The sequence below is a fragment of the Diceros bicornis genome, chromosome 27, assembly GCF_020826845.1.
Source record: "Diceros bicornis minor isolate mBicDic1 chromosome 27, mDicBic1.mat.cur, whole genome shotgun sequence".
NCBI lineage: Eukaryota > Metazoa > Chordata > Mammalia > Perissodactyla > Rhinocerotidae > Diceros > Diceros bicornis.
Window position 1 is genome coordinate 19591873 of NC_080766.1, and position 21011 is coordinate 19612883.

Sequence of the window (21011 nt, forward strand, 5' to 3'; positions counted from 1 at the left end):
TTTATACACATTTAAATGTTTTCTATGGTACTCTTTTAAGAGAAAAGTAATTTTTATATATCAAACAAGAAAGAATGAAGGATACTCTCATAAAGACTAAGTTGCGTTTTATTCTGAGTTTGTGTAGTATAAGTACTGAGAGCATGAATTAGGAGGATTTGAATTTCTACCCATTTAGATATCTAATGGATGTCATTTAACATTTTTTTTTTTTTTTTTTTTTTTTTTTTTTTTTGTGAGGAGATCAGCCCTGTGCTAACATCCGCCAATCCTCCTCTTTTTTTGCTGAGGAAGACGGCCCTGGGCTAACATTTGTGCCCATCTTCCTCCACTTTATATGGGACGCCGCCACAGCATGGCTTGCCAAGCAGTGCGTCGGTGCGCGCCCGGGATCCGAACCAGCGAACCCCGGGCCGCCGCAGCGGAGCGCGCGCACTTAACCGCTTGCGCCACCGGGCTGGCCCCATCATTTAACATTTTTATTTGATTTTTATAAAATAAAAATTCTAGAAGCACAGAGCATCCAGGAAGTTTTAACTGTTTTTTATGACAAATTTTTCCTCTCACTTATATATTCTTGCCTCCATATTTTGGGACTGTGTCTTGATTCATTTTGAAGTGAAATTTTCATTCTGGAGTGTGCTTAGATTGTTCTTATCTTACTTCATACATAAAGTATTAATACCCAAACAAATTAAATGCAGGCAACAAATTGTAGTAGCTATAGAAAGGAGATCTTTAAGTAGCAGGAACTTCTTCTGGCAGATGAATGCTCTTTCTCAACATTTCTAAAATTGATCGAAGTTATAATCCAGTCACCAGTTCTTTTCTACTGCTGTGCAAGGAACCACAACAGGAGATAGAGGGACTGACAATTTCTCGCAGCCCTGGTGGTGGTAACAATAGAATGGTAAATCAGGACATGTAGTTTAAAAATTCACTTAAAAATACAAGGTAGTAGGGAAGTAAGCTTGTCAACATCTAGAAGACATGACAAAACCATGGAGCCTGCCTAAGTAACTTCCCAGTAAAGTTTATGAAGGAAAAAAGACCCAAGCTAGTATGTGCTAAGTGCCAAATGCTGATAGGGATAGCAGACAGTGAAGTACTGTCAGCATTCCTGGGAGGATGGAAAGCAAAGTCCCTGCAGGCTAGAGAGGTAGAAGAATGCCTTAGGGAATGAGGTAGGAATGGGCCTGAGTTTATTAGAAATGAGAGAGAGTGTTTATTTGGAGGATTGACTGTTAATTCAGGAGAAGCACTTGAGATTGTACACATAAATATCAAATCATATAATTTTAAATAGAAATGTGGACATGAAATGGAGACTGGAGTAGTATGGACTGTTTTGGGGATTTTAAGTGATCTGTTTGGGCTGGATCAGTGGGTTTGCATGGTGGATCATCAATCTTTGCTGTATAACAAACCAACCGAAACTTTAGAGGTGTTAAAACAAAAATCGTGTTAGTTCATGATCCTGTGGGTTGTCACTTTGGGCCAGGCGGAGGTGGGAAGTTCTTGGCTCACTCATGGGGCTGCAGACCGCTGGTCTGGACTGGGGCGGGTGTTCTAGGGTGGCTGCATGCTGGGCAGTTGCAGCTGTGCGTCATACACCTCAGTTCTGTCTTATGTGGTTTGTCCACATGGCGGCAGGTGGCAGGGGTTGGAGAGGGTGAGAGGGAGCGAGGGAGCAGCAAGGCCCCTTGAGGCCTGACCTCGGAACTCGCTCAGCAGCACTCGTGCTACATTCTCTTGTTAAGGCAGGGACAGTCTCACATTTAAGGGAAGAGGTGCAGAGAACCCGTGTCCAGTTTTAATTTGCTATTTGAGGAGTGCACTTAAATGTGATAAAAGCTCAGGATGGTGCCTGAATATCAATGGTCTTGAATGTAATCTGGCTTTTCTTTCCTTCTCGATTGTTGGCTTCAATTTAGTTAACATTTTATGACAAATGATAGTCCATGTGTGTAAACTTGTTTTAGGGTTCCTGGAAAGGGTCATGGGATGGCTAATAATTAATTCTTTGTTTTGTTCTGTTGGAATGTATTATTGGAAAAACGGCATCAAAGTAGTCATTATGGAGAATTAGGACTTGGATTTACTGACTCTTAATTTTGCCCTAGTGTGTTTGTTTTTATGGTGGAAGCAGGGGCAGGGAAGGGGAGGGAAGCAGGCCTCATGTACCATAATCTTCGTGCTCAGGGCCTCTGCCGGATCATCCTCCAGCCCTGCAAGTCAGTGTTGGGTGATGTAGAGGTCCAAGTGGTAGAGCTGCTGAAATTTGCTGTTTATTTGAAACTGGGGTTCTGCATACGTTAGGTATTTGAATTTGTATGTAAGAAAATGTTGGGTTGTCATAAGGAAAACATAGATGTGACAAACTAGTGCCTTGCAAACTTTTATAGTGTAAATAGTAAAAAAATTAAATTTTGTGTGATGGTTCATTTGCAGACTAAATTTGCATTTTCTATTGAGTAATTAACTGGCTTGTTCAAACTTCAATCTTATTATAAGACATACGTAGTGAACAGATCTATTTTATATGTGAATTGAAATGAATAAAATTGCTTTTTTTTAAAGAAAAACAAGATGTGAATTGATTAAACTTGGTATTTTTTCTCTTTATATAGATGAAGAAATCATGCCATTTTGCTCATAGTTTATTTCCACCTTTTATGCATATAAAAGATAATAGTTTTGTGTAAACCATTAGCAGCAAAGAGGAGACTTTTTTTCAGTTCTTATAGAGTTGTAGTGGGTTTAAGCCACCTCTCGTTAACAAACTCCATCCGAAGAGTCTCTTGGAATTTTGTTTGTTTGGGGCTTAGGACATCTTATTTTGGCTTTTACGTATTTTTCAAATATTGCCATTCAGCATTAATTCTCTCTTTAAGTGTGATGTAAATGGAAGTTTTATAGAATATGAATTTGAGAATAAGTTATGGAATTTTAAGATGTCTTTTAAAAATAATATAATAAATATGACTGACTTTTTCAGAAGGGAAATAGGATGGGATGAATAGTAAGAAATGTCTTAAAGATACTATTGAGGTAACTATTTGATAAATTTAAAAATATATGAATTGACAGAGTTGCCTTTGTTTTTGAATTGTCATCAAAATTTATTGCTTAGAAATATTTTTTTAAACAATTTCTTCTTTTTCCCCCCAGTTTTACTGAGATATAATTGACATACAGCACTGTATAAAGTTTCGGGTGAACAGCGTAATGATTTGACTTACATATATTGTGAAATAATCACCACCGTAAGTTTAGTTAACATCCATTATCTCATATGGGCACAAAAGAAAAAGAAAAAAAATTGTTTTCCCTTGTGATGAGAACTCTTTGGATGTACTTTCTTAGCTTAGAAGTATTTTTAAGCATTCAATGAAACTTCCAGAATCAGATTTTTAATAAAGATTTAGAATTGAGGAAGTTTTGGCAGAAAACGTGTCAGAATTCATCAGCATGTGCCCCAGTGACAAAGAATTCCCCCTGTGTTTGTGGCACCGTGGCAAGCATGAATTAATATAGCCTTGAACTAGTATGCCAGCTGACCTTACAGAGACTCTAGCTAAATTCAGTTTTGTGTGTGTGTGTGTGTGTGTGTGTGTGTGTAAGATCAGCCCTGAGCTAACATCCATGCCAATCCTTCCTCTTTTTGCTGAGGAAGACTGGCGCTGGGCTAATATCTGTGCCCATCTTCCTGCACTTTACGTGGGACGCCGCCACAGCATGGCCTGACAAGCGGTGCATTGGTAAGCGCCCAGGATCCGAACCCGGGCCGCCAGCAGTGGAGCATGCGCACTTAACCGCTACACCACGGGGCCGGCCCCAAGCTAAATTCAGTTTTAAACATCTGCTTGGATATAAAACCACCCTCTGCTAATAGAAACTTACATAAAGTTGGGAGGTTCACAGTGCTCTTAAAGGAAATTGTATCAAATAAGATAGATATTAATATTGTTATTCCATTTTTACAGAGCACAAACTAAAAACTGGGCATGATTGAGTTGGAACTCCATTACCTTGGTCCCAAATCACATCCTGTTTCCATTGCATCCTGTGCACCTTCTCTGAATGGCTGGATGCGCTGACCGTGCTGCAGCCTAACAGCAGATGCTCAGTCCGTGTACATGTTTCTTTCTCCAGATTTCACCAGAAGTTTGAGTATTACTACTCCTGACCAGATGATTGAGAAGGCCAAAGGGGAAACTGCCTATTTGCCGTGCAAATTTACCGTTGGTTCAGAAGACCAGGGACCGCTGGACATCGAGTGGCTGCTATCCCCAGCTGATAATCAGAAGGTGGATCAAGTGGTAAGTTTGCTAAGTACTTGCTCGCTCAGCAAGTGTCTGTGGAACCTGTCTTAGGTGTCCGTCCCTGTGCTGATCACACCGCTGGGGGAGCAGAGGGAGCTGTGAAGAAAGCCGCAGACTCCTCCAGCTTCTGGTCTAGGTGAGGAAGGCAGTCGCTCTGGTGGAAAGTGAGGACACGTGTAATGGAATGAAATGGATAATAAGTGACCTAAGATTTCAAAGGAAGAGAAGGTCACTAGACTTAGAAGGAGGAAGAACTTGTGAACGTTCCGAAAATCTGGATTTGGAAGTATATTCAAGACAGGGAGTAGTGGAGGGGTATGTGGAGCAGGCACGGTTGTGTGACAGGAATGTGTACAGTGTGTTAGGGGATGGTGAGTTGACTTGGTGAAAAGTTAGATCGAATTGAATTTTTAAGTTTTACACAACCAAGGATTCTGTTATCAGTATAAAGGTCATCAAGTGTAACATAATGTAACGTGGATACATATTATTAGAGTCTATTTTCCATATTTCTTCAAGTTAAATATCTTGTACAGTGAATTTCTTAAAAAGCAAAACAGTCTTTATAGCAAAAAAACAATTTATAAAACGTTCAATCTTAAATTTTAAAAAATTATCGAAATATTGTTATAAGATTTTTTTCTAATTACAGAATAATAAGAGCCTAACGTAGAAAACTAGAAAGCCAAAAGTAGCACGAAGAAGAAAAGTTGCCCGGTAATCTCATCTCTAAATACATATATTACACTTTGCCTTTTAATGGTACCAGACTATTTCGCTTAATTTACAGTGTTGCATACTAGCTTCATCTGACACATTTAATTTTAAAAAAATCAATGTTAATAAATTATATTAGACCAGAGAAAGAAAAGTCCAAATATTTAGAAGAATATGGTAATATATATATTAGGAAGAGAAATTTTAATTTTACTTATGGTCCATATAAAAGAAGGGGTTAATGGCTGAATCATTGCAGTTAGGTAATTACTATTTTTGCTAAATCTGGGCAGTTTTCCCATGATATATCTGTTAAAGGAAATAACTAAGGTGCTTTCCCAAGTTGAATGACTAAGGCCACCCCCTCCAAGGACATGCCGCTGCCCTGATTCTGCTACTGGAACTTGGTTCTGTCTCCCTAAGCCGGATAAATTGAGCCTGACTCATTCTGTTTGCTCAGCCCAGATACCCCGTTCCCTCCATGCCCTGCTCTCCTTCCCCCTCTCTCTCCATGGCAGTGCTGGCACCCTGAACACGGCTCTGCCTGAGTCCTGCATACCCCTCATGCCCCTGCCAGTGCACTGCCCTCTCCCCTCAGAGTCCAGGACTCTGCTCCCATGGTTGAGATGAATGAATGGAGAGCGCGGGTCTTAAATGCTTCTGCCTTAGACTTGTGAGTGAAACCCTGTGACAAGGTGCGTCTGGAGACCAAGAAGCACAGCGTGTGCTGTAGCCTTGTGTGTCTGTTCATGGAAGAGGGCCCAGAGTCTTCTGTGCTGAGTGAGAGGCACAGCCTTGCTGCCTCCAGGACTTGTGAGACAAGTGTGAAAGCAGGGACTGGGTGAAGTGTCCATTTCTGGATTAAAAACGTAGCCTCTGACCTAACACACAGTAAAATCAGACCAAAAGAAAGAAGCGTTAGGGAGAAATTGGTCAGAAGAGGATGCTTGTATAGAATTTCAGCTACATTCTATGTTAGCTGAGCCCTTATTTTAATATATTTAAGCTAGCAGCTGGTGTGGTCTCCAGCTGGCTGGAGAAATTTCCGTCCTTATTCTCTGTGTGATCTGTTTAGTTAGCAAACAGTTGCAATATACTATGTACTTTCTATGTGCTGGGCAGTGTTTTATATATTTTAATTATATATGCTTATTTATTAAGCCTTCAAACAACACCTTAACTTGAGAATTATTATACACGTGAAGAAGAGGAAATGGAGGCCCAGAGATTTGCAGAAACATGCCCAGGGTCACACAGCTGGGGTTGGAACCCAGGGCTCTCTGACTGCCCTCCTGCACTTGATTATCTTTTGCACTCTCCTGTACTGCCTCCATGTTTCATTTTTTTGGCTTTTCACAACAAGGGAGTCAGTAGTTAAATGCAGAGGAAGATATGGCAGCCTTATTTGAGGAGTTCTCAGTGTTGCTGTTGACAAGTGGGTATGGCAAGAAGATGTAGCAAATAAAGTAATGGCTTGTGTTTACAGAGTAAGTCAGCTGTGGACCTTCAACTGCTTCTTTTATTTAATTAGCAAACTCATATTGAGTGTGTCCTAGAGGCAGACGTTTACTGTATAAATAAAAAGTGTTTAGTGGATTAGGAGTGGGGTCAGCATGGAAGGAGAGGTGATAATACAGAAAAGAACCCAAGTCTCTGCCGTCGAGAAATTCCTGCAGATGACACACTTATTCTGATTTGCTGTCCATAATGAACATCACAGATAGATAATTACCTGCAGGATTTAGATTCTAGTCGTGTTTTCTGATTATTATTTGAGTTTGGCACCACTTCTCTTTGGCCTCTGGGTCTCAGATGACCAGAATGAAGGATTTCATTAGCAAATGTGAAAAATTATGAAATATGTTCAATTATTTTAGTGATAGAGATGACTACTATAATTCTCTTCCAAGTCAAGTTTAACATAGAATTTATTTTCTCTCTAAATCTAGCCTTTAATTATTTCCATCAAAGCCTGTAACAGTGGCTCAGAAAACTTAGTGGAATTAGGAAGAGGTCTTTACTCTTAGTCACAGAAAATTAATTGAAAGGTTATGTTAACCTGGGCACATGTATCTTAAGAGGTTTATTTTATCTACAGTCATGCACTGCATAGCAGCGTTTCGGTCAGCATTAGAGTGCACACATATGACAGTGGTCCCGTAAGATTAGTACCGTAGAGCCTAGGTGTGTAGTAGGCTATACCATCTAGGTTTGTGTAAGTACACTCTATGATGTTCACATAACAACCAAATCACCTTAACGATGCATTTCTCAGACTACATCCCCATCGTTAATTGACACATGACTGTATTAGAGTGTAGAATTCGAAAGTACCTCCAAGTTAGATACTAAGACAAAAATGTTGTCTTTTTTGTTAGATTCCACAGGTAAGTTATCATAGGCCTTTTTGGGGGAGTGGTGGTGGTGGTATGTACAAATGTATAAAATGCTTTTATACATTTGATTGGCATAACAGTGTATAGGAATTCACAAATCTGTGTTGTTGTCCAGTCTCACTCACTCACTCTCTAATATAGGGCTGTATTACTTGATCATCTTGGGTCTTGTTTGTCCATTTAAAATGAGAATTTATGACCATAACCAAGGATCATATTGATCTCTTTCCGTTTTCTTAATCTGTGATTTGAATAACTGTAGGTTTCCTCATAATACTGTGTTCTTAACTCTTTTTTTGGATCCCACAGTACCGTGGAATATCCAGAGCTCCTTGAATGAGACAGAGGGTTCACTTGTTTGTCTGTTTTTTTCCTGCCTCATTTTGGTTTTCTTTTAGATTATTTTATATTCTGGAGACAAAATTTATGATGACTACTACCAAGATCTGAAAGGACGAGTACATTTTACAAGTAGCGATCTCCAGGCTGGTGATGCGTCAATAAATGTCACCAATTTACAGTTGTCGGATATTGGCACATATCAGTGCAAAGTGAAAAAAGCTCCTGGTGTGGCAAATAAGAAGATTCAGCTGACAGTTCTTGGTAAGTTATTTGTATTAATGTTACTTATTATTGGGTGATTAGTCATAGTACTACAGTAGCAGCATTTATATGAGACCAAGCTTAGTGTTTTAGAGTAATAATTTTAAACATTTGAAGTAATTTTAACATCCTCAAACAACATAAAACAGAAAGCTGGCACACTTTTTTAAAAAATAAGAAGTGACCAGCTGCTTTGTGAAATTCATAAAAGAATTTGAAGGTAAACGAAGGAGTTTTGTGATATGGGAGAAGAACCCTAGGCCAGGAGTTAGGAGATCCAGGTTTTTTGCATTGTCTGTAGATTTGCCCTGAGAATTCAGTAGAACCTGTTCATTTCCTGGGCCTCAGCCTATCTTTTTGAAACATAAAAAGATTTAATTATCGTTAAATCTCTACCTGATCTCATTCAGTTCAAAGTTGTTTGTTATGGGCGCTTCAAGCTTTTTCAAACTGTGTTACTCAGAGTAAATGAGGTTTCTATGATGAATGATTGGAGTATTTGGAACAGAGAAGATGGAATATGGTAGAAGGGATGTTGAATTGGGATAAGGCCATGAAATGTCAGGTAATCCTTCCCTGAGCTTCACTGTTTTTTGTCCTTAAAGTTGAGGGGATTAGACAGATGATCACTGGGATATCGTCTTGCTCTCTCTGTGGTAATTAAGAAGGAGATAAGTGTAAATGGCTTTGTAAGCTGTCAAAGACCGAAAAGTTCATTATCCTTCTCTAGATTCTGTGGTCGTGCACAAGCAGTCTTAACCGCTTCAAATCAGGAAACTCTGAAAGGTCATTGTTCATAAATATACTTTTAAATCTTATTGTGGTAGATGTTACACAGAAATGGCTGCCACGTAGAAAAAAACAACTATCTGGCTCTGTTTTATGATAAGAAATTCCCCTGTTTTGTGACTTAAGGTCTCCTGTTTTGGGGGACATTTGGGTACCCACTTTGTGTAGGAAATTCAGATTGCTAGTACTGCCTGTACCCCTGGAAATAACTAATCAAGGCAGGTCTCCCCCACATCAACTTCTACCTCATTCCTTTTGGTTTAGAAGGGGAGGATGGAGAAGTAATTAAATGTGTTGGTTTCCAGACTCATTTTGAACATCACTCTTTTCTAAAGAATGAATATCACAGCAGGTATAGACTAGGAACAAGAGTGTGGATTTTTGTGCATCCCAATGGCAACTTCAGGGGTTGTCTTGGTTGGTAAGGCAGTCTTCCACTGGCAGCGTTGTTGAGTGGGCTCACAAGAGAGTCCTGATAAAAGGCACTCCATTTCTAAATGGCACTAGTTCAGAATGTTTCCTATGGTATGAAAGCAAGTGAACCTGAGCAAGGCATCAGGAAAAGGAATATCATCATGTTGGAAATTCTAGCTTTCTGTGTCTGCGTTCAGTAAACATGGAGTTACCTTTCTTTTTTATAAATATGAAAGCAGGTGTCGGGGTGGGGAAAATCCCCTTCTTCCCTTCTTGTGTTCTTGTGGCTGGATTGATAGTAAAATTGACACAAGACCAGGTTAACAGGAGAAAAACCCAGTTTAATACATACGCATTGGAGACCATAAAGAAATGATGCTCCAAGAGCGAACAGAACAGGCAGTATATATATCTTTGACACAAGCAAACAATAAATTTGTGAAGAATTGACAGGACAAGGAAACTTAGGTCTGGGGTACGTAATTATCAAGGTTTGCCTATTCAGATTTCTCGGCCTTCAAGAACATACAATGGAGAAAAGAAAGTCTCTTCAACAAATGGTGTTGGGAAAACTGGACAGCCACATGCAAAAAAATGAAAGTAGACCCCTACCTTACACCATACACAAAAATTAACTCCAAATGGATTAAAGACTTGAATGTAAGACCTGAAACTATGAAACTTCTAGAAGAAAACATAGGAAGTACGCTCTTCGACATCGGTCTTAGCAACATCTTTTCAAGCACCATGTCTGACGGGGCAAGAGAAACAATAGAAAAAATAAACAAGTGGGACTACATCAAACTGAAAAGCTTCTGCACAGCAAAGGAAACCATCAACAAAACGAAAAGACAACCTAACAATTGGGAGAAGATATTTGCAAACCATACATCGGATAAGGGGTTAATCTCCAAAATATATAAAGAACTCATGCATCTCAACAACAAAAAAACTAACAACCCAATTAAAAAATGGGCAAAAGACCTGAACAGACATTTCTCCAAGGAAGATATACAGATGGCCAACAGACACATGAAAAGATGTTCAAAATCATTAACTATCAGGGAAATGCAAATCAAAACTGCAATGAGATATCACCTCACGCCCGTCAGAATGGCTATAATTAACAACACAGGAAACAACACGTGTTGGAGAGGATGTGGAGAGAAGGGAACTCTCATACACTGCTGGTGGGAGTGCAAACTGGTGCAGCCACTATGGAAAACAGTATGGAGATTCCTCAAAAAATCAAGGATAGAACTACCATATGATCCAGCTATTCCACTGCTGGGTATTTATCCAAAGAACTTGAAAACACCAACGCGTAAAGATACGTGCACCTCTGTGTTCGTTGCAGCGTTATTCACAATAGCCAAGACTTGGAAGCAACCTAAGTGCCCATCAAGGGACGAATGGATAAAGAAGATGTGGTATATATACACAATGGAATACTACTCAGCCATAAGAAATGATGAAATCCAGCCATTTGTGACAACATGGATGGACATTGAGGGTATTATGCAAAGTGAAATAAGTCAGAGGGAGAAGGTCAAATACTGTGTGATTTCCCTCATTAAGTAGTAGATAATAACAACAACAAACACACACATAGAGACAGAGATTGGATTGGTGGTTACCAGAGGGGAAGGGGGGAGGGAGGAGGGCAAAAGGGATAATTTGGCACAAGTGTGTGGTGATGGGTTGTAGTTAGTATTTGGGTGGTGAACATGGTGTAATCTATGCAGAAATAGAAGTATAATGATATACACCTGAAACTTATATAATGTTATAAACCAATGTTACTGCAATAAACAAAAAATGAAAAAAAAAAAAAAAGATTTCTCGGCCTTGAATTCCCTAGCTCTGGTGATAAGGATGCAGGGAGAGCACCTTTCACAGAGGAGATTTATTTCCTGCTTTCAGGGGGAACACAGACAGGAGGGTCAGAAGGCACTTTTTGCTTTTTAAGGAACTTGAACTCAAAATAGTCAGTATGCCATTGTGGAACATCTCGAGGTGGCCTGTCCTGGGCCCCAACAGTTCCCTCCTCTGAAACTTCCCTGGAAGTGTCACATATTAAAGGTTGACCTGGTAGATTGTTTCATTTTTTCATTGAATTAATCTTTTAGTCTTGAAAATAGGTCAGTTCAGTTAAACAGTTATGTTTCATTTCAGGAGGCAGTGATGCAGGTGGGCTCCCAAAGTTAGGTCTACGGTGCAAGCAATCAGGTATTTAATAAGAGGCATTTCTACAGAAACAAAGAAAAACAGTGGTTACTGGTTAGAGCAAATTATAAACCAGTTTCTGAGCCAAGGGGGCAGCCAGTCAAAAAGGTCTCTGGATGTCAGAATCAGAGTGTCTTTTGCGGTTTGAAATGTCTCTGATGATGTCATCAGGTGTTCAGGTATCTTTCTGAGTGGCTTACACAGCAGCAGATGTGAATCTCTCTTAAGTTTATATCAAGTTGTCCAGCTTTAGGTTGCAGGGCTTTAGGAAAAGGGCAGGTTCAGTTTTCAATGATTCCAAATATAAATGATGGAAAAAATTGAAAACATTAGTTTGGAGATTTATAGCCAAATATTTGAGGAAATTAGAAGAATTTAAGATCTAGACCAGTTTTTAGGTGAATAACAAACTTCAAGGAAAATTAACAGCAATAAAATTTAATATTTACAAGTGTGTATTATAGTTTTTACTGAAACAATTTTTCTCTCTAAAATCACCCTTACTTTTACCAAAGATAGCCAAATTAAGACTGACTGGTTTGTAAACTAAGACTAGTTTTAATAAATTTGGCCCGGGGCAGGCCCAGTGGCATAGTGGTTGAGTTTGCACACTCTGCTTCTTCTGCCCGGCGTTTGCAGGTTCAGATCCCGGGTGCGGACCTATGCACTGCTCATCAAGCCATGTTGTGGCAGGCATCCCACATATAAAGTGGAGGAAGATGGGCATGGATGTTAGCCCAGGGCCAGTCTTCCTCAGCAAAAAGAGGAGGATTGGCAACAGATGTTAGCTCAGGGCTAATCTTCCTCACCATAAATAAGTAAGTAAAGGTAAATAAGCAAAGTAGGTAAATAAATAAGTAAATTTATAAATAAATTTATTTGGCCCAATTATTCTGCCTAGCTGGAACTTTTTATACCGAATCTCAGATTGAACTTTAAAGGCTTCTCAAGGCCAGGAAAGCCAAGGACTGATCAGACAAAGCCTGTAATATCTACAGATTTGGGTGAATTCTTCTCTTTTTTGAAGTTCCCCAAAATATTGAGGTTCCAGGCACCTGCCAGATAAGTGACCTTCCTTACTTACTCAGTAAGGTTGTTGGTATGCTATAAACAAGGTACCAGGCCATTATTTCCAAATGGCTCTATTCCATAAAGTCCAATCTTTGTCTCTCAAAAGCTGTCTGGTCATATCTGAGTTTGTATGTTTTTCTCAAATATGATGTTCCAGCCAAAGCTTTGGTAATATAACCAGTGTTTCCAATTGTGTCCTCTTATAAGGAGAACAGATTCTTATTGAACTTATGCAAATAAATACATTGCCATGAGATAATATTCACTTACTAAGAGTTTCCAAATTCTGGAGGGATCAGTTAGAAAAAGATAAATATTTTAATTCTGTCTACAAAAGCATAATTCACCAAATTGCTGTAAGTCATAGGTAGGAGAAAAGGACAAAAAGGTTTCCTTAAATCTGGAAAAATGAAAGATTAAAAAAAACCAGTAATATTTTAGACAAAAAGTCATAAAAAATTATAATCATCCTCATCAGTTCATTCAGTCCTATGTAATTAATTCTTGTTCTGCTTGAATTCGGTTTTTCTGTTAGTTCTCTCAACTTTGTCTGATGATTGAGGGTGAGAGGAACAGTGATAATTCCAAGAAGTTTGTGTTTTTTGTTATAGCTTATATAATTTGCCCAGTGAAGTAGGTGCCTCAGTCACTGAAGATTGTGGAAGCTATACGGCAAGTGAGAAACAATTTTCTAACAGTTTTAATTGCCACTGTGAGGGCATCAGTCTTGTGGCAAAGGAAGGCTTTAAGCCATCCAGAAAACATACATATAATAACAAGAACATGTTGACAACCCATCCTAAGTGGCAGTTGAATGAAGTCCAACTGGAGGTGCTCAAAGGAGCCAGAGGGAGGAGTTCTGAGGCCTCTGGGGACACAAATAGTTTTTCCTGTTGGATGAAGGAATGTGAAAACTGAAAAATGGAGTTTGCCCGGGAGCTGGGAAGAACCAATCGACTGTCTTGGGTTTCCCATAGCCCTGGCTGTTTGTTTAATTTATAGGCATTGTTTACCCATCTTAATTTCTCTGATTCAGGAGCAGACGGTTGCCATATTATAAGGACATCAGGATGGCAAAAGTCTGGCAACGAGGGGTCAATTTTTTCCTTTGGCAGAAGCAGAATGGACTTCATCCACTTGTGTCATAACCCTTACAGATTCTGTTATTGCTGCCTTTGCATGCAAGTCAGCTCAAACGTTTTCCTGATATCTAGTGTGAGCCTCACTTTTGATGACAGACAACATTTTACACCAGGATACATTGGACTTCCAGGAATTTCACATAATTTCTGGATCTCTTCTAACATACAATAATTATATAGATACAATGTCAAGAAGACTTAATGTTATTTCTTATTTGATAATGTTTTCCATGTAATTTAACATATCAAATAAATCTAATTAGTTTAATATCCCTCTTTTTATAAAGAGAGCGAACAAATCCTTTGAGATGTTTCAGGGATCCTCTGAAAAATCCCAAAGTTAGCTAGAGGTCAGAATGACTTCATCTAGAATTTGATTTTGGAAAGTTTATCAAAAATATCAGAGGTTTTAAAACGCTTGCCTAAATATGATCACAGATCATTATGAAACAATATTTAATTATCTCTTTAACCAAAGTGACAAAAATATTTTAAAGACAAATAAGGTGACATAGTTGCAAAATCGTAGCTCTTTTAATAGAAAAGACTCAGCTTTTAACATAAGGCACAGGAAGTAGTTCTGATAAAACACAAAAAAGTAAGGCAAAATCTTTCATAATCTCTTATCAGGAGCAGACCGATATTCCAAGAAAATTTTGTTCTTTTAAGAGACGAAAATTAAGTTCTAGTTTTATATAAATATACTATTGATATTAAAGCTTATTTTTAAAATTTTTAAAATTTTGCTAACTTGATCACACAACATAAGATTTTCTTCTCTCACTCGCTGCCTCTTTTTTTTCCAGAAATAACCAGTTTTATTTTCAGACAAAATTATTATTTTTTAACAAAATGTATTTTCATTTTTTATACCTTTTATGAAAAACATACATCTTTTTTTAGACAGAGATTTCTCCCTTATTAATTTTAGTAGTTTAGGTATACATTCATTAGAATTTTTAACCCTTAGAAACCTTAATTGCTAGTGAAAACTAAGAAGGAAGCAATTGTGAACTGTATGTTATATCCATATTCTTCAGATTGGCAAATTTATGAAGATGTTTTATAATTTTTAGAAACATTTTTTCGTAGTGTAATTTTGTAACAAAGCATAAAACATGTTTATTAATAGACTCAAAGTTATCTTTTAATTTTTCTATAATAAGGAGCCAAAAGTAGATAAACCCCTGTACAGTAATTAATATTTTATTAATTTATCTTATCTGGAGATGATATAGATATTTAATGAACATTTTATTATTTAACCTTACCTAGTAAAACTTTAACATTTTAAGCCATCAAAAAGACTGGGGGAATGGGGCCGGCCCGGTGGCGCAAGCGGTTAAGTGCACACGTTCCGCTGTGGCGGCCCGGGGTTCGCCGGTTCGGATCCCGGGTGTGCACCGACGCACCGCTTGTTAAGCCATGCTGTGGCGGCGTCCCATATAAAGTGGAGGAAGATGGGCATGGATGTTGGCCCAGGGCCAGTCTTCCTCAGCAAAAAAAGAGGAGGATTGGCATTGGATGTTAGCTCAGGGCTGGGCTGGTCCTCCTCACACACACACACAAAAAAAAAAAAAAAAAAAGACTGGGGGAAGTTATTTTTAAGTACATACACCATAAAACACAGTTATTGTACCAAAAAATCTTTATTTTATTAACATCTATATAATTTATTTGTTCTTAACAATTATACTTAGATTATGTATGAAAATTTTATAAGACATTAAAGCAGTTAGCCATTATTTTATTATTACTATTTTTTTGCTAACCAATTTTATAGCAGAGATAACGTGAGTTTATTTGATTAATAACCCAGGTAGAACAAAAGTTGCATGTTTGCATTATATCCAACGTTGATAACTGTGAAGGCATGCCTGTTTCAATTAAGCCAACAAACTTACGCAAGCTTTTATTTATCAAAGATGATTTTCTATTACATTAACTTGAAAAACATTTGGATTGGTTTTTATTCTATTTAGAAATAATTTATGTAAGTGCTTAGTTTGTTAAATAGAGCTCTACAGAAATGAATGTTGTTAATACCATCTGCAGGTAGAAAATATCTATAATATACATACGTATACATAGACAGACACAAACAGAGATCTTACAGCTTTTATTTTAAAAGTTTCAGCCCTGAATCAGGTATAATATAAAACTAATTTATAAATAATTGTGTCACTACAAGATGGGACAAGTTAAGGTTACCTACTTAAAAGTTTTGTTGTTGTCAGTAGTTTGGGGGAAGGCTTTTAAGATATGCCTGCCTTAGACAAGGAAGCCGTAAATTAGATTTGGGGCAACAGAGTCTCTTCAGCAGCCTGTGTTTAAAACAAAACTTTTTTTTTAATCTTAGGCTTTACTGATTGAGTTAGCCAGGTTTAGTCTCAGGCAATTATGGGCTGTTATCTTTTGGGGTGTTTACATTTTAAAGACATGGTAAAATTTATAACTTCTAGTGACAGAGAGAAAAATGCAAGTTTTTTTATAGGAGTTTCAGGATAATTGTGATTTAAAATTTTCCTGCAGTCTTAGGAATTGGGAATGATCTAAATAAGGAGAGGTTACATGTCTTTTGAGAAAAATAGGGGAGGTTTTGGGACTGGTGAAAGGGAATGGGTAGAGGGCCGGCCCCGTGGCTTAGCGGTTAGATGTGCGCGCTCCGCTGCTGGTGGCCCGGGTTCGGATCTCAGGCGTGCACCGATGCACCGCTTCTCCGGCCATGCTGAGGCCGCATCCCACATACAGCAACTAGAAGGATGTGCAACTATGACACACAACTGTCTACTGGGGCTTTGGGGAAAAAAAAAGGAGGAGGATTGGCAATAGATGTTAGCTCAGAGTCGGTCTTCTTCAGCAAAAAGAGGAGGATTAGCATGGATGTTAGCTCAGGGCTGATCTTCCTCACAAAAAAAAAAAAAAAGGAATGGGTAGAATCTGAACTGTCTTTAGAGCTGCATTTTTAGTTTTGCAAAGATTGGTAAGGTAAGGACAGTTTCTCTTAATTTCTTAGAAATTGAGTTGTAACTTAAATGACATTATAGGTTGATTTACCTGTCCAATTCTATTATTCTTAGTTTGCTTCTTTTCCCTGGGTGCATAGTTTATTTTAACTTAGGGAAGAAGGCCTATTAAAAAAAATTCTTATCAAGGCCTGAATATCAGTTTTTAATTTGGCCAAGCTTTGACCATAGAGCTACTAAACAAATCCTTCTAAATATCTTGTCAGTTTTCAGCTGAGACAAACAGTAAATATTTTTGGCAGTATTAAACAACTCTGTGGACCCAAGAGGTGTCCTCAAAGATTATTATCTTCCCAAGATCCAGAGTCATTCCCAAAGATAGACAAAAGAAGGAAGTGACAGCCTGCATGTGTGTCCCAGGCAGGCAGAAAGTTAAGCCAAGCCCTTAGGACACTAAGTGAGGCAAGTAAGAAGGTTAATAGCTGTCCCTGGGAGAGGAAGGGTCAATAATCAGTGGGTCTGGATTTGGAAAGGAAGGGACAATATGAAAAAACAATTTTTTTGACCCAGTGTTACGGAATGGCCATTGACTAGAGGTGAAAGAGCTGTTGTCCAGGGGACATAAATTCCCTGGGAAGGGGGTTCTAGGATAAATCTGCAAAGGATATTGCATAGGAAGGCCTGGAATTGGCAGAGCCTGATTATAGAGCCCAGCAGAGCGAGCTTTATTGCCTGTCCCAGGTGCCGCTTTATCTTTAGGCTTTCAACATTTACGTGAGTAGCCTGTATACTCTTAGAGATTAGGCTGGAGTGTTCTCTTTAAATCTTGTAGGAAAAGGAAGCTAAAACAGGCAGATGGAGCCAGATTTTAAAAAGGGGGTTTACATTAGATCTTAGTGTTAAGTCTAAATTTTTGTTCTCTTGTCTTATTAGGGAACCCCTAACCTTTTCCTTCTTAAGTGCCAGACAATTGTACTTCCAATGTCCTGATTTTCTTTTTTAAATAATATCTGCGAATGTCTGAAGGCAAATAAGAAGGGGTCTTAGTGGACTTGATTTTTGTTCTACTTTCTGTCTTTTCATCTTATTAAGGGAGTCTTTAATGGCTAGCTGTTATACTAATATGAGAGCTCTTTAAAAAATTTTTTTTCAGTTTAGAAGTTTTTCCAATTTAAAGGATCCGTTGTCTGGCCATTGATGAGTGGGATCTTAATAGTGACTCAAACCAATAAGCCTTTTTGTGGCTTAACAGATGGATGCAAGGGGCATCCCCAAAAGAGAGTGCAAAAGGATACAGTCCTCACAAGATCCAAAAGTTCACTCCCAAAAATAGTCTGGAAAGGAAAGACCTTCGTCGCATAGGCAGTAAGGATCGTGTAGTGTAAACGGTGTCTCCGGTCTCCCGCGAGAGCGTGGGACGCCTCCAGTCACAGACCTGCTAATCTGTGACACCAGGCAGGAATGGGATTTTTCCAGCATTCACAAGCAACGAAGTTTGAGACGACAAGAGCCCTTATGGACCCTTTATGACAGACTGCCCTGAGAGCCGGCACGGCCAGACAAAGAGAGTGCTGCTTGTGACCGCATGTCTTGGAACCCCAGTCTTTCTACTGGCAGCCAGGTGTACCTCAGTAAATACACCTTCCGATGGCGGAGACCAGAGAAAACATTTTCATTGGTCACAAAGCCAAGCTCTCAGGACACAGAACAAGGCGGCAGGAAAAACCTCATCCAGTTTTTGCAGAGGGGAGATAGATGCCGGCCTGGTGAGAACCGTAAAAGTCCAGTCTATGAGGCTGGCTCCAACAGCAGGCTTATCAAGGGCCTTTAGCTGCCGTCCTGCCCTCTGCTTCTTTCTCCTTATGACAAACGACACAACAGATGGAGACAAAGGAAAACAAAGACCTCCTCTGGGAGGAAGGGATCAACAAAACCAAGAGTACTCCTTTACCAAATGCCAAAGTTGCTAAAGTCCAAGAAACTAGTTTCACAAATATTTTCTCCTGCTAGTCTAAATTTAGAGAGAGAAAAAGAAACTCGCACCACTTTTGTACCCATTGGACTCTGCAGACAGAGATCTGGCAGGCTGGTGTGGTGAGAAAGCTCACCTTCTCACCGGCTTCTGTGTCGATGTCCCAGGATCTCTGAGCTGCAGCAGCCTCAGGGAGAAAGCAGTTTTCCAGCCGGTGGGTCTCCTGGCTGGCTCGCCAAAACTGTCGGGGTGAGGGAAATCCCCTTCCCTTGTGTTCCTGTGGCTGGACTAATAGTAAAATTGACACAAGACCAGATTAACAGGAGCAAAAACCCAGTTTAATACGTACGCATTGGAGCCCATAAAAAAATGATGCTCCGAGAGTGAACAGAACAGGCAGTGTATATATCTTTGACACAGGGAAACAATAAATTTGTGAAGAATTGACAGGACAAGGAAACTTAGGTCTGGGGTATGTAATTATCAAGGTTTGTCTATGCAGGCTTCTTAGCCTTGAATTCCCTAGCTCTGGCGATACAGAGGCAGGGAGAGCACCTTTCGCATGGGAGATTTATTTCCTGCTTTCAGGGGGAACAGAGACAGGAGGGTCAGAAAGCCCTTTTTGCTTTTTAAGTAACTTGAACTCAAAATAGTCAATATGCCATTGTGGGACGTCTTGAGGCGGCCTGTCCTGAGCCCCAGCACAGGCAAAAGTTTAATAACTTGTCTGAACTCTTATCCCAGACTCAAGCATACCTGGGATTATAACTCTGCCTATATATCTTCTTTTAACACTGCACTCCAGTAAGCATTGAGTGAAGTGAGGTACCAACCAGATTATACCTGGTTATCAGAATTATTTGTTGTGAAATCCCTGATGGGGGCAGGTATGCTGGGAAGAATGCAGTTGGTGTGTATTCCCAGAAGAGGTGTGGACAAGCACACTTTGAGTGTGTGTGTGTGTGTGAGTGAGTGAGTGATCCCAACGGACGAGGTTCTGGATTGAATTTGCAGGTCCTGACTGAAGGAAGCATTATAGCAAACAGCAGCATATATCCCAGAAGGAACTTGAGTTGGCCAGTAGTGTTGGCACATAATGTGGCTAAGCACACTCATGGCAGCAGCCATGACTGCCAGGTGGGAGGAATGTCCCTTTGACATTAAACCTCACAACCCCAACTTCTCATTGCTCAGGATTGAGGAGTGAGAAGTACTGACACAGTAACTCCTTTTGTTAGCTCTGTGGGGGATCACCATGGCCAAGCTAGCTGTGAATTCAAACCAGGGAGAGAGCGAGGGCCTTAATAGGGAGTAGGAGGAGAAAGGGGGAAGTGATTGCTGAAGGGAAGTGGGGATGACTAATACTCTAATCCGGCAAGGCTGTCTCAGAGCCAGAGGAGAATTTCTTGTAGCTCTTTCTTCCCTGTTTTCGGATGAGTCATGACTGCTGCTGGGAGAAACCACTAGAATTTTCTCTTGAAAGTGAGTGTTGGATGGAAGTGTATCTGTTAGCTTTATCTGAAAATTCTGCTTGGAGAATCTGTAGGAAATATGTAATGAAGTGCCCTTTAGGGACCCGAATGAGTGATGGTCCAGTGGAGCTCTCACTTGGTTCACTCTTAGAGGCTCTGCCTGCCTAATACCTTGATTTGTTGGTGGGAAATCTGGAGAAGATGCCAGCATGGTGTTCATAGAGTAGTGAGAGTTCATTCATTGAGCCCCATGTGCTGTGTGGACATGAACTGGGATGACGCTGTTAGTTGCCTGGGTGTGAGGGGTGATGTGATACCATAGCTTGCCGCATTGCCGGCACCTGCCCCATTCCATCAGATGCACCCAAAGTGCATGTGGATGCAGCTCAATAAAGAAGCTGAAAGCAAGGGATGCTAACAAAGGGAATTGATAGAGGGTTAATATGGTGGCCACCTATCACCAGCCTCTTCCCCCTGGAACTCTGAAAGGGCCTGTTATTGATACCTTTTGGTATAAACAGACCGGGTTGTCTTGAAGAGTTGCACAAGCACCATTAACAGTTTCCTGGATGATGTGGTGCACTCACAGTTCACCCATACCACTAGAACATGGTGGGAGCAGCATGTGTGATCGCTCACTCAGCTCGGGGCCTGAAGGATTTGCAAGCCATTGGTACAGAGCAGAGCTTTTCCTTTTTCTTTTTCACTTTTTACTTTGAAATAATTTTAGTTTTACAGAAAAGGTGCAAAAATACTAGAGAGTTCCCGAGAGTATACACATCATCAACTTTGTAATATTGTTAACATTTTACAAAATCATAGTACAGTTATCAAAACCAAGAAATTAGTGTTGGGCAATACTATTAACTAAACTATAGACCTATTTCGAATTGCACAATTTTCCACTAATGTCCTTTT

The 21011-nt window shown here is 39.5% G+C and overlaps 1 protein-coding gene across 3 annotated transcripts in view; it reads left to right on the forward strand.

The window, feature by feature from the left end:
- Positions 1 to 21011, forward strand: part of CXADR (CXADR Ig-like cell adhesion molecule) — a 70294-nt gene that overhangs the window by 19984 nt on the left and 29299 nt on the right. For all 3 annotated transcript variants that reach the window (XM_058522946.1, XM_058522944.1, XM_058522945.1), the window contains exons 2-3: positions 4156 to 4322; positions 7837 to 8041. In XM_058522946.1, coding sequence (XP_058378929.1) covers positions 4156 to 4322; positions 7837 to 8041 — 372 coding nt within the window. The remainder of the gene's footprint in view (positions 1 to 4155; positions 4323 to 7836; positions 8042 to 21011) is intronic.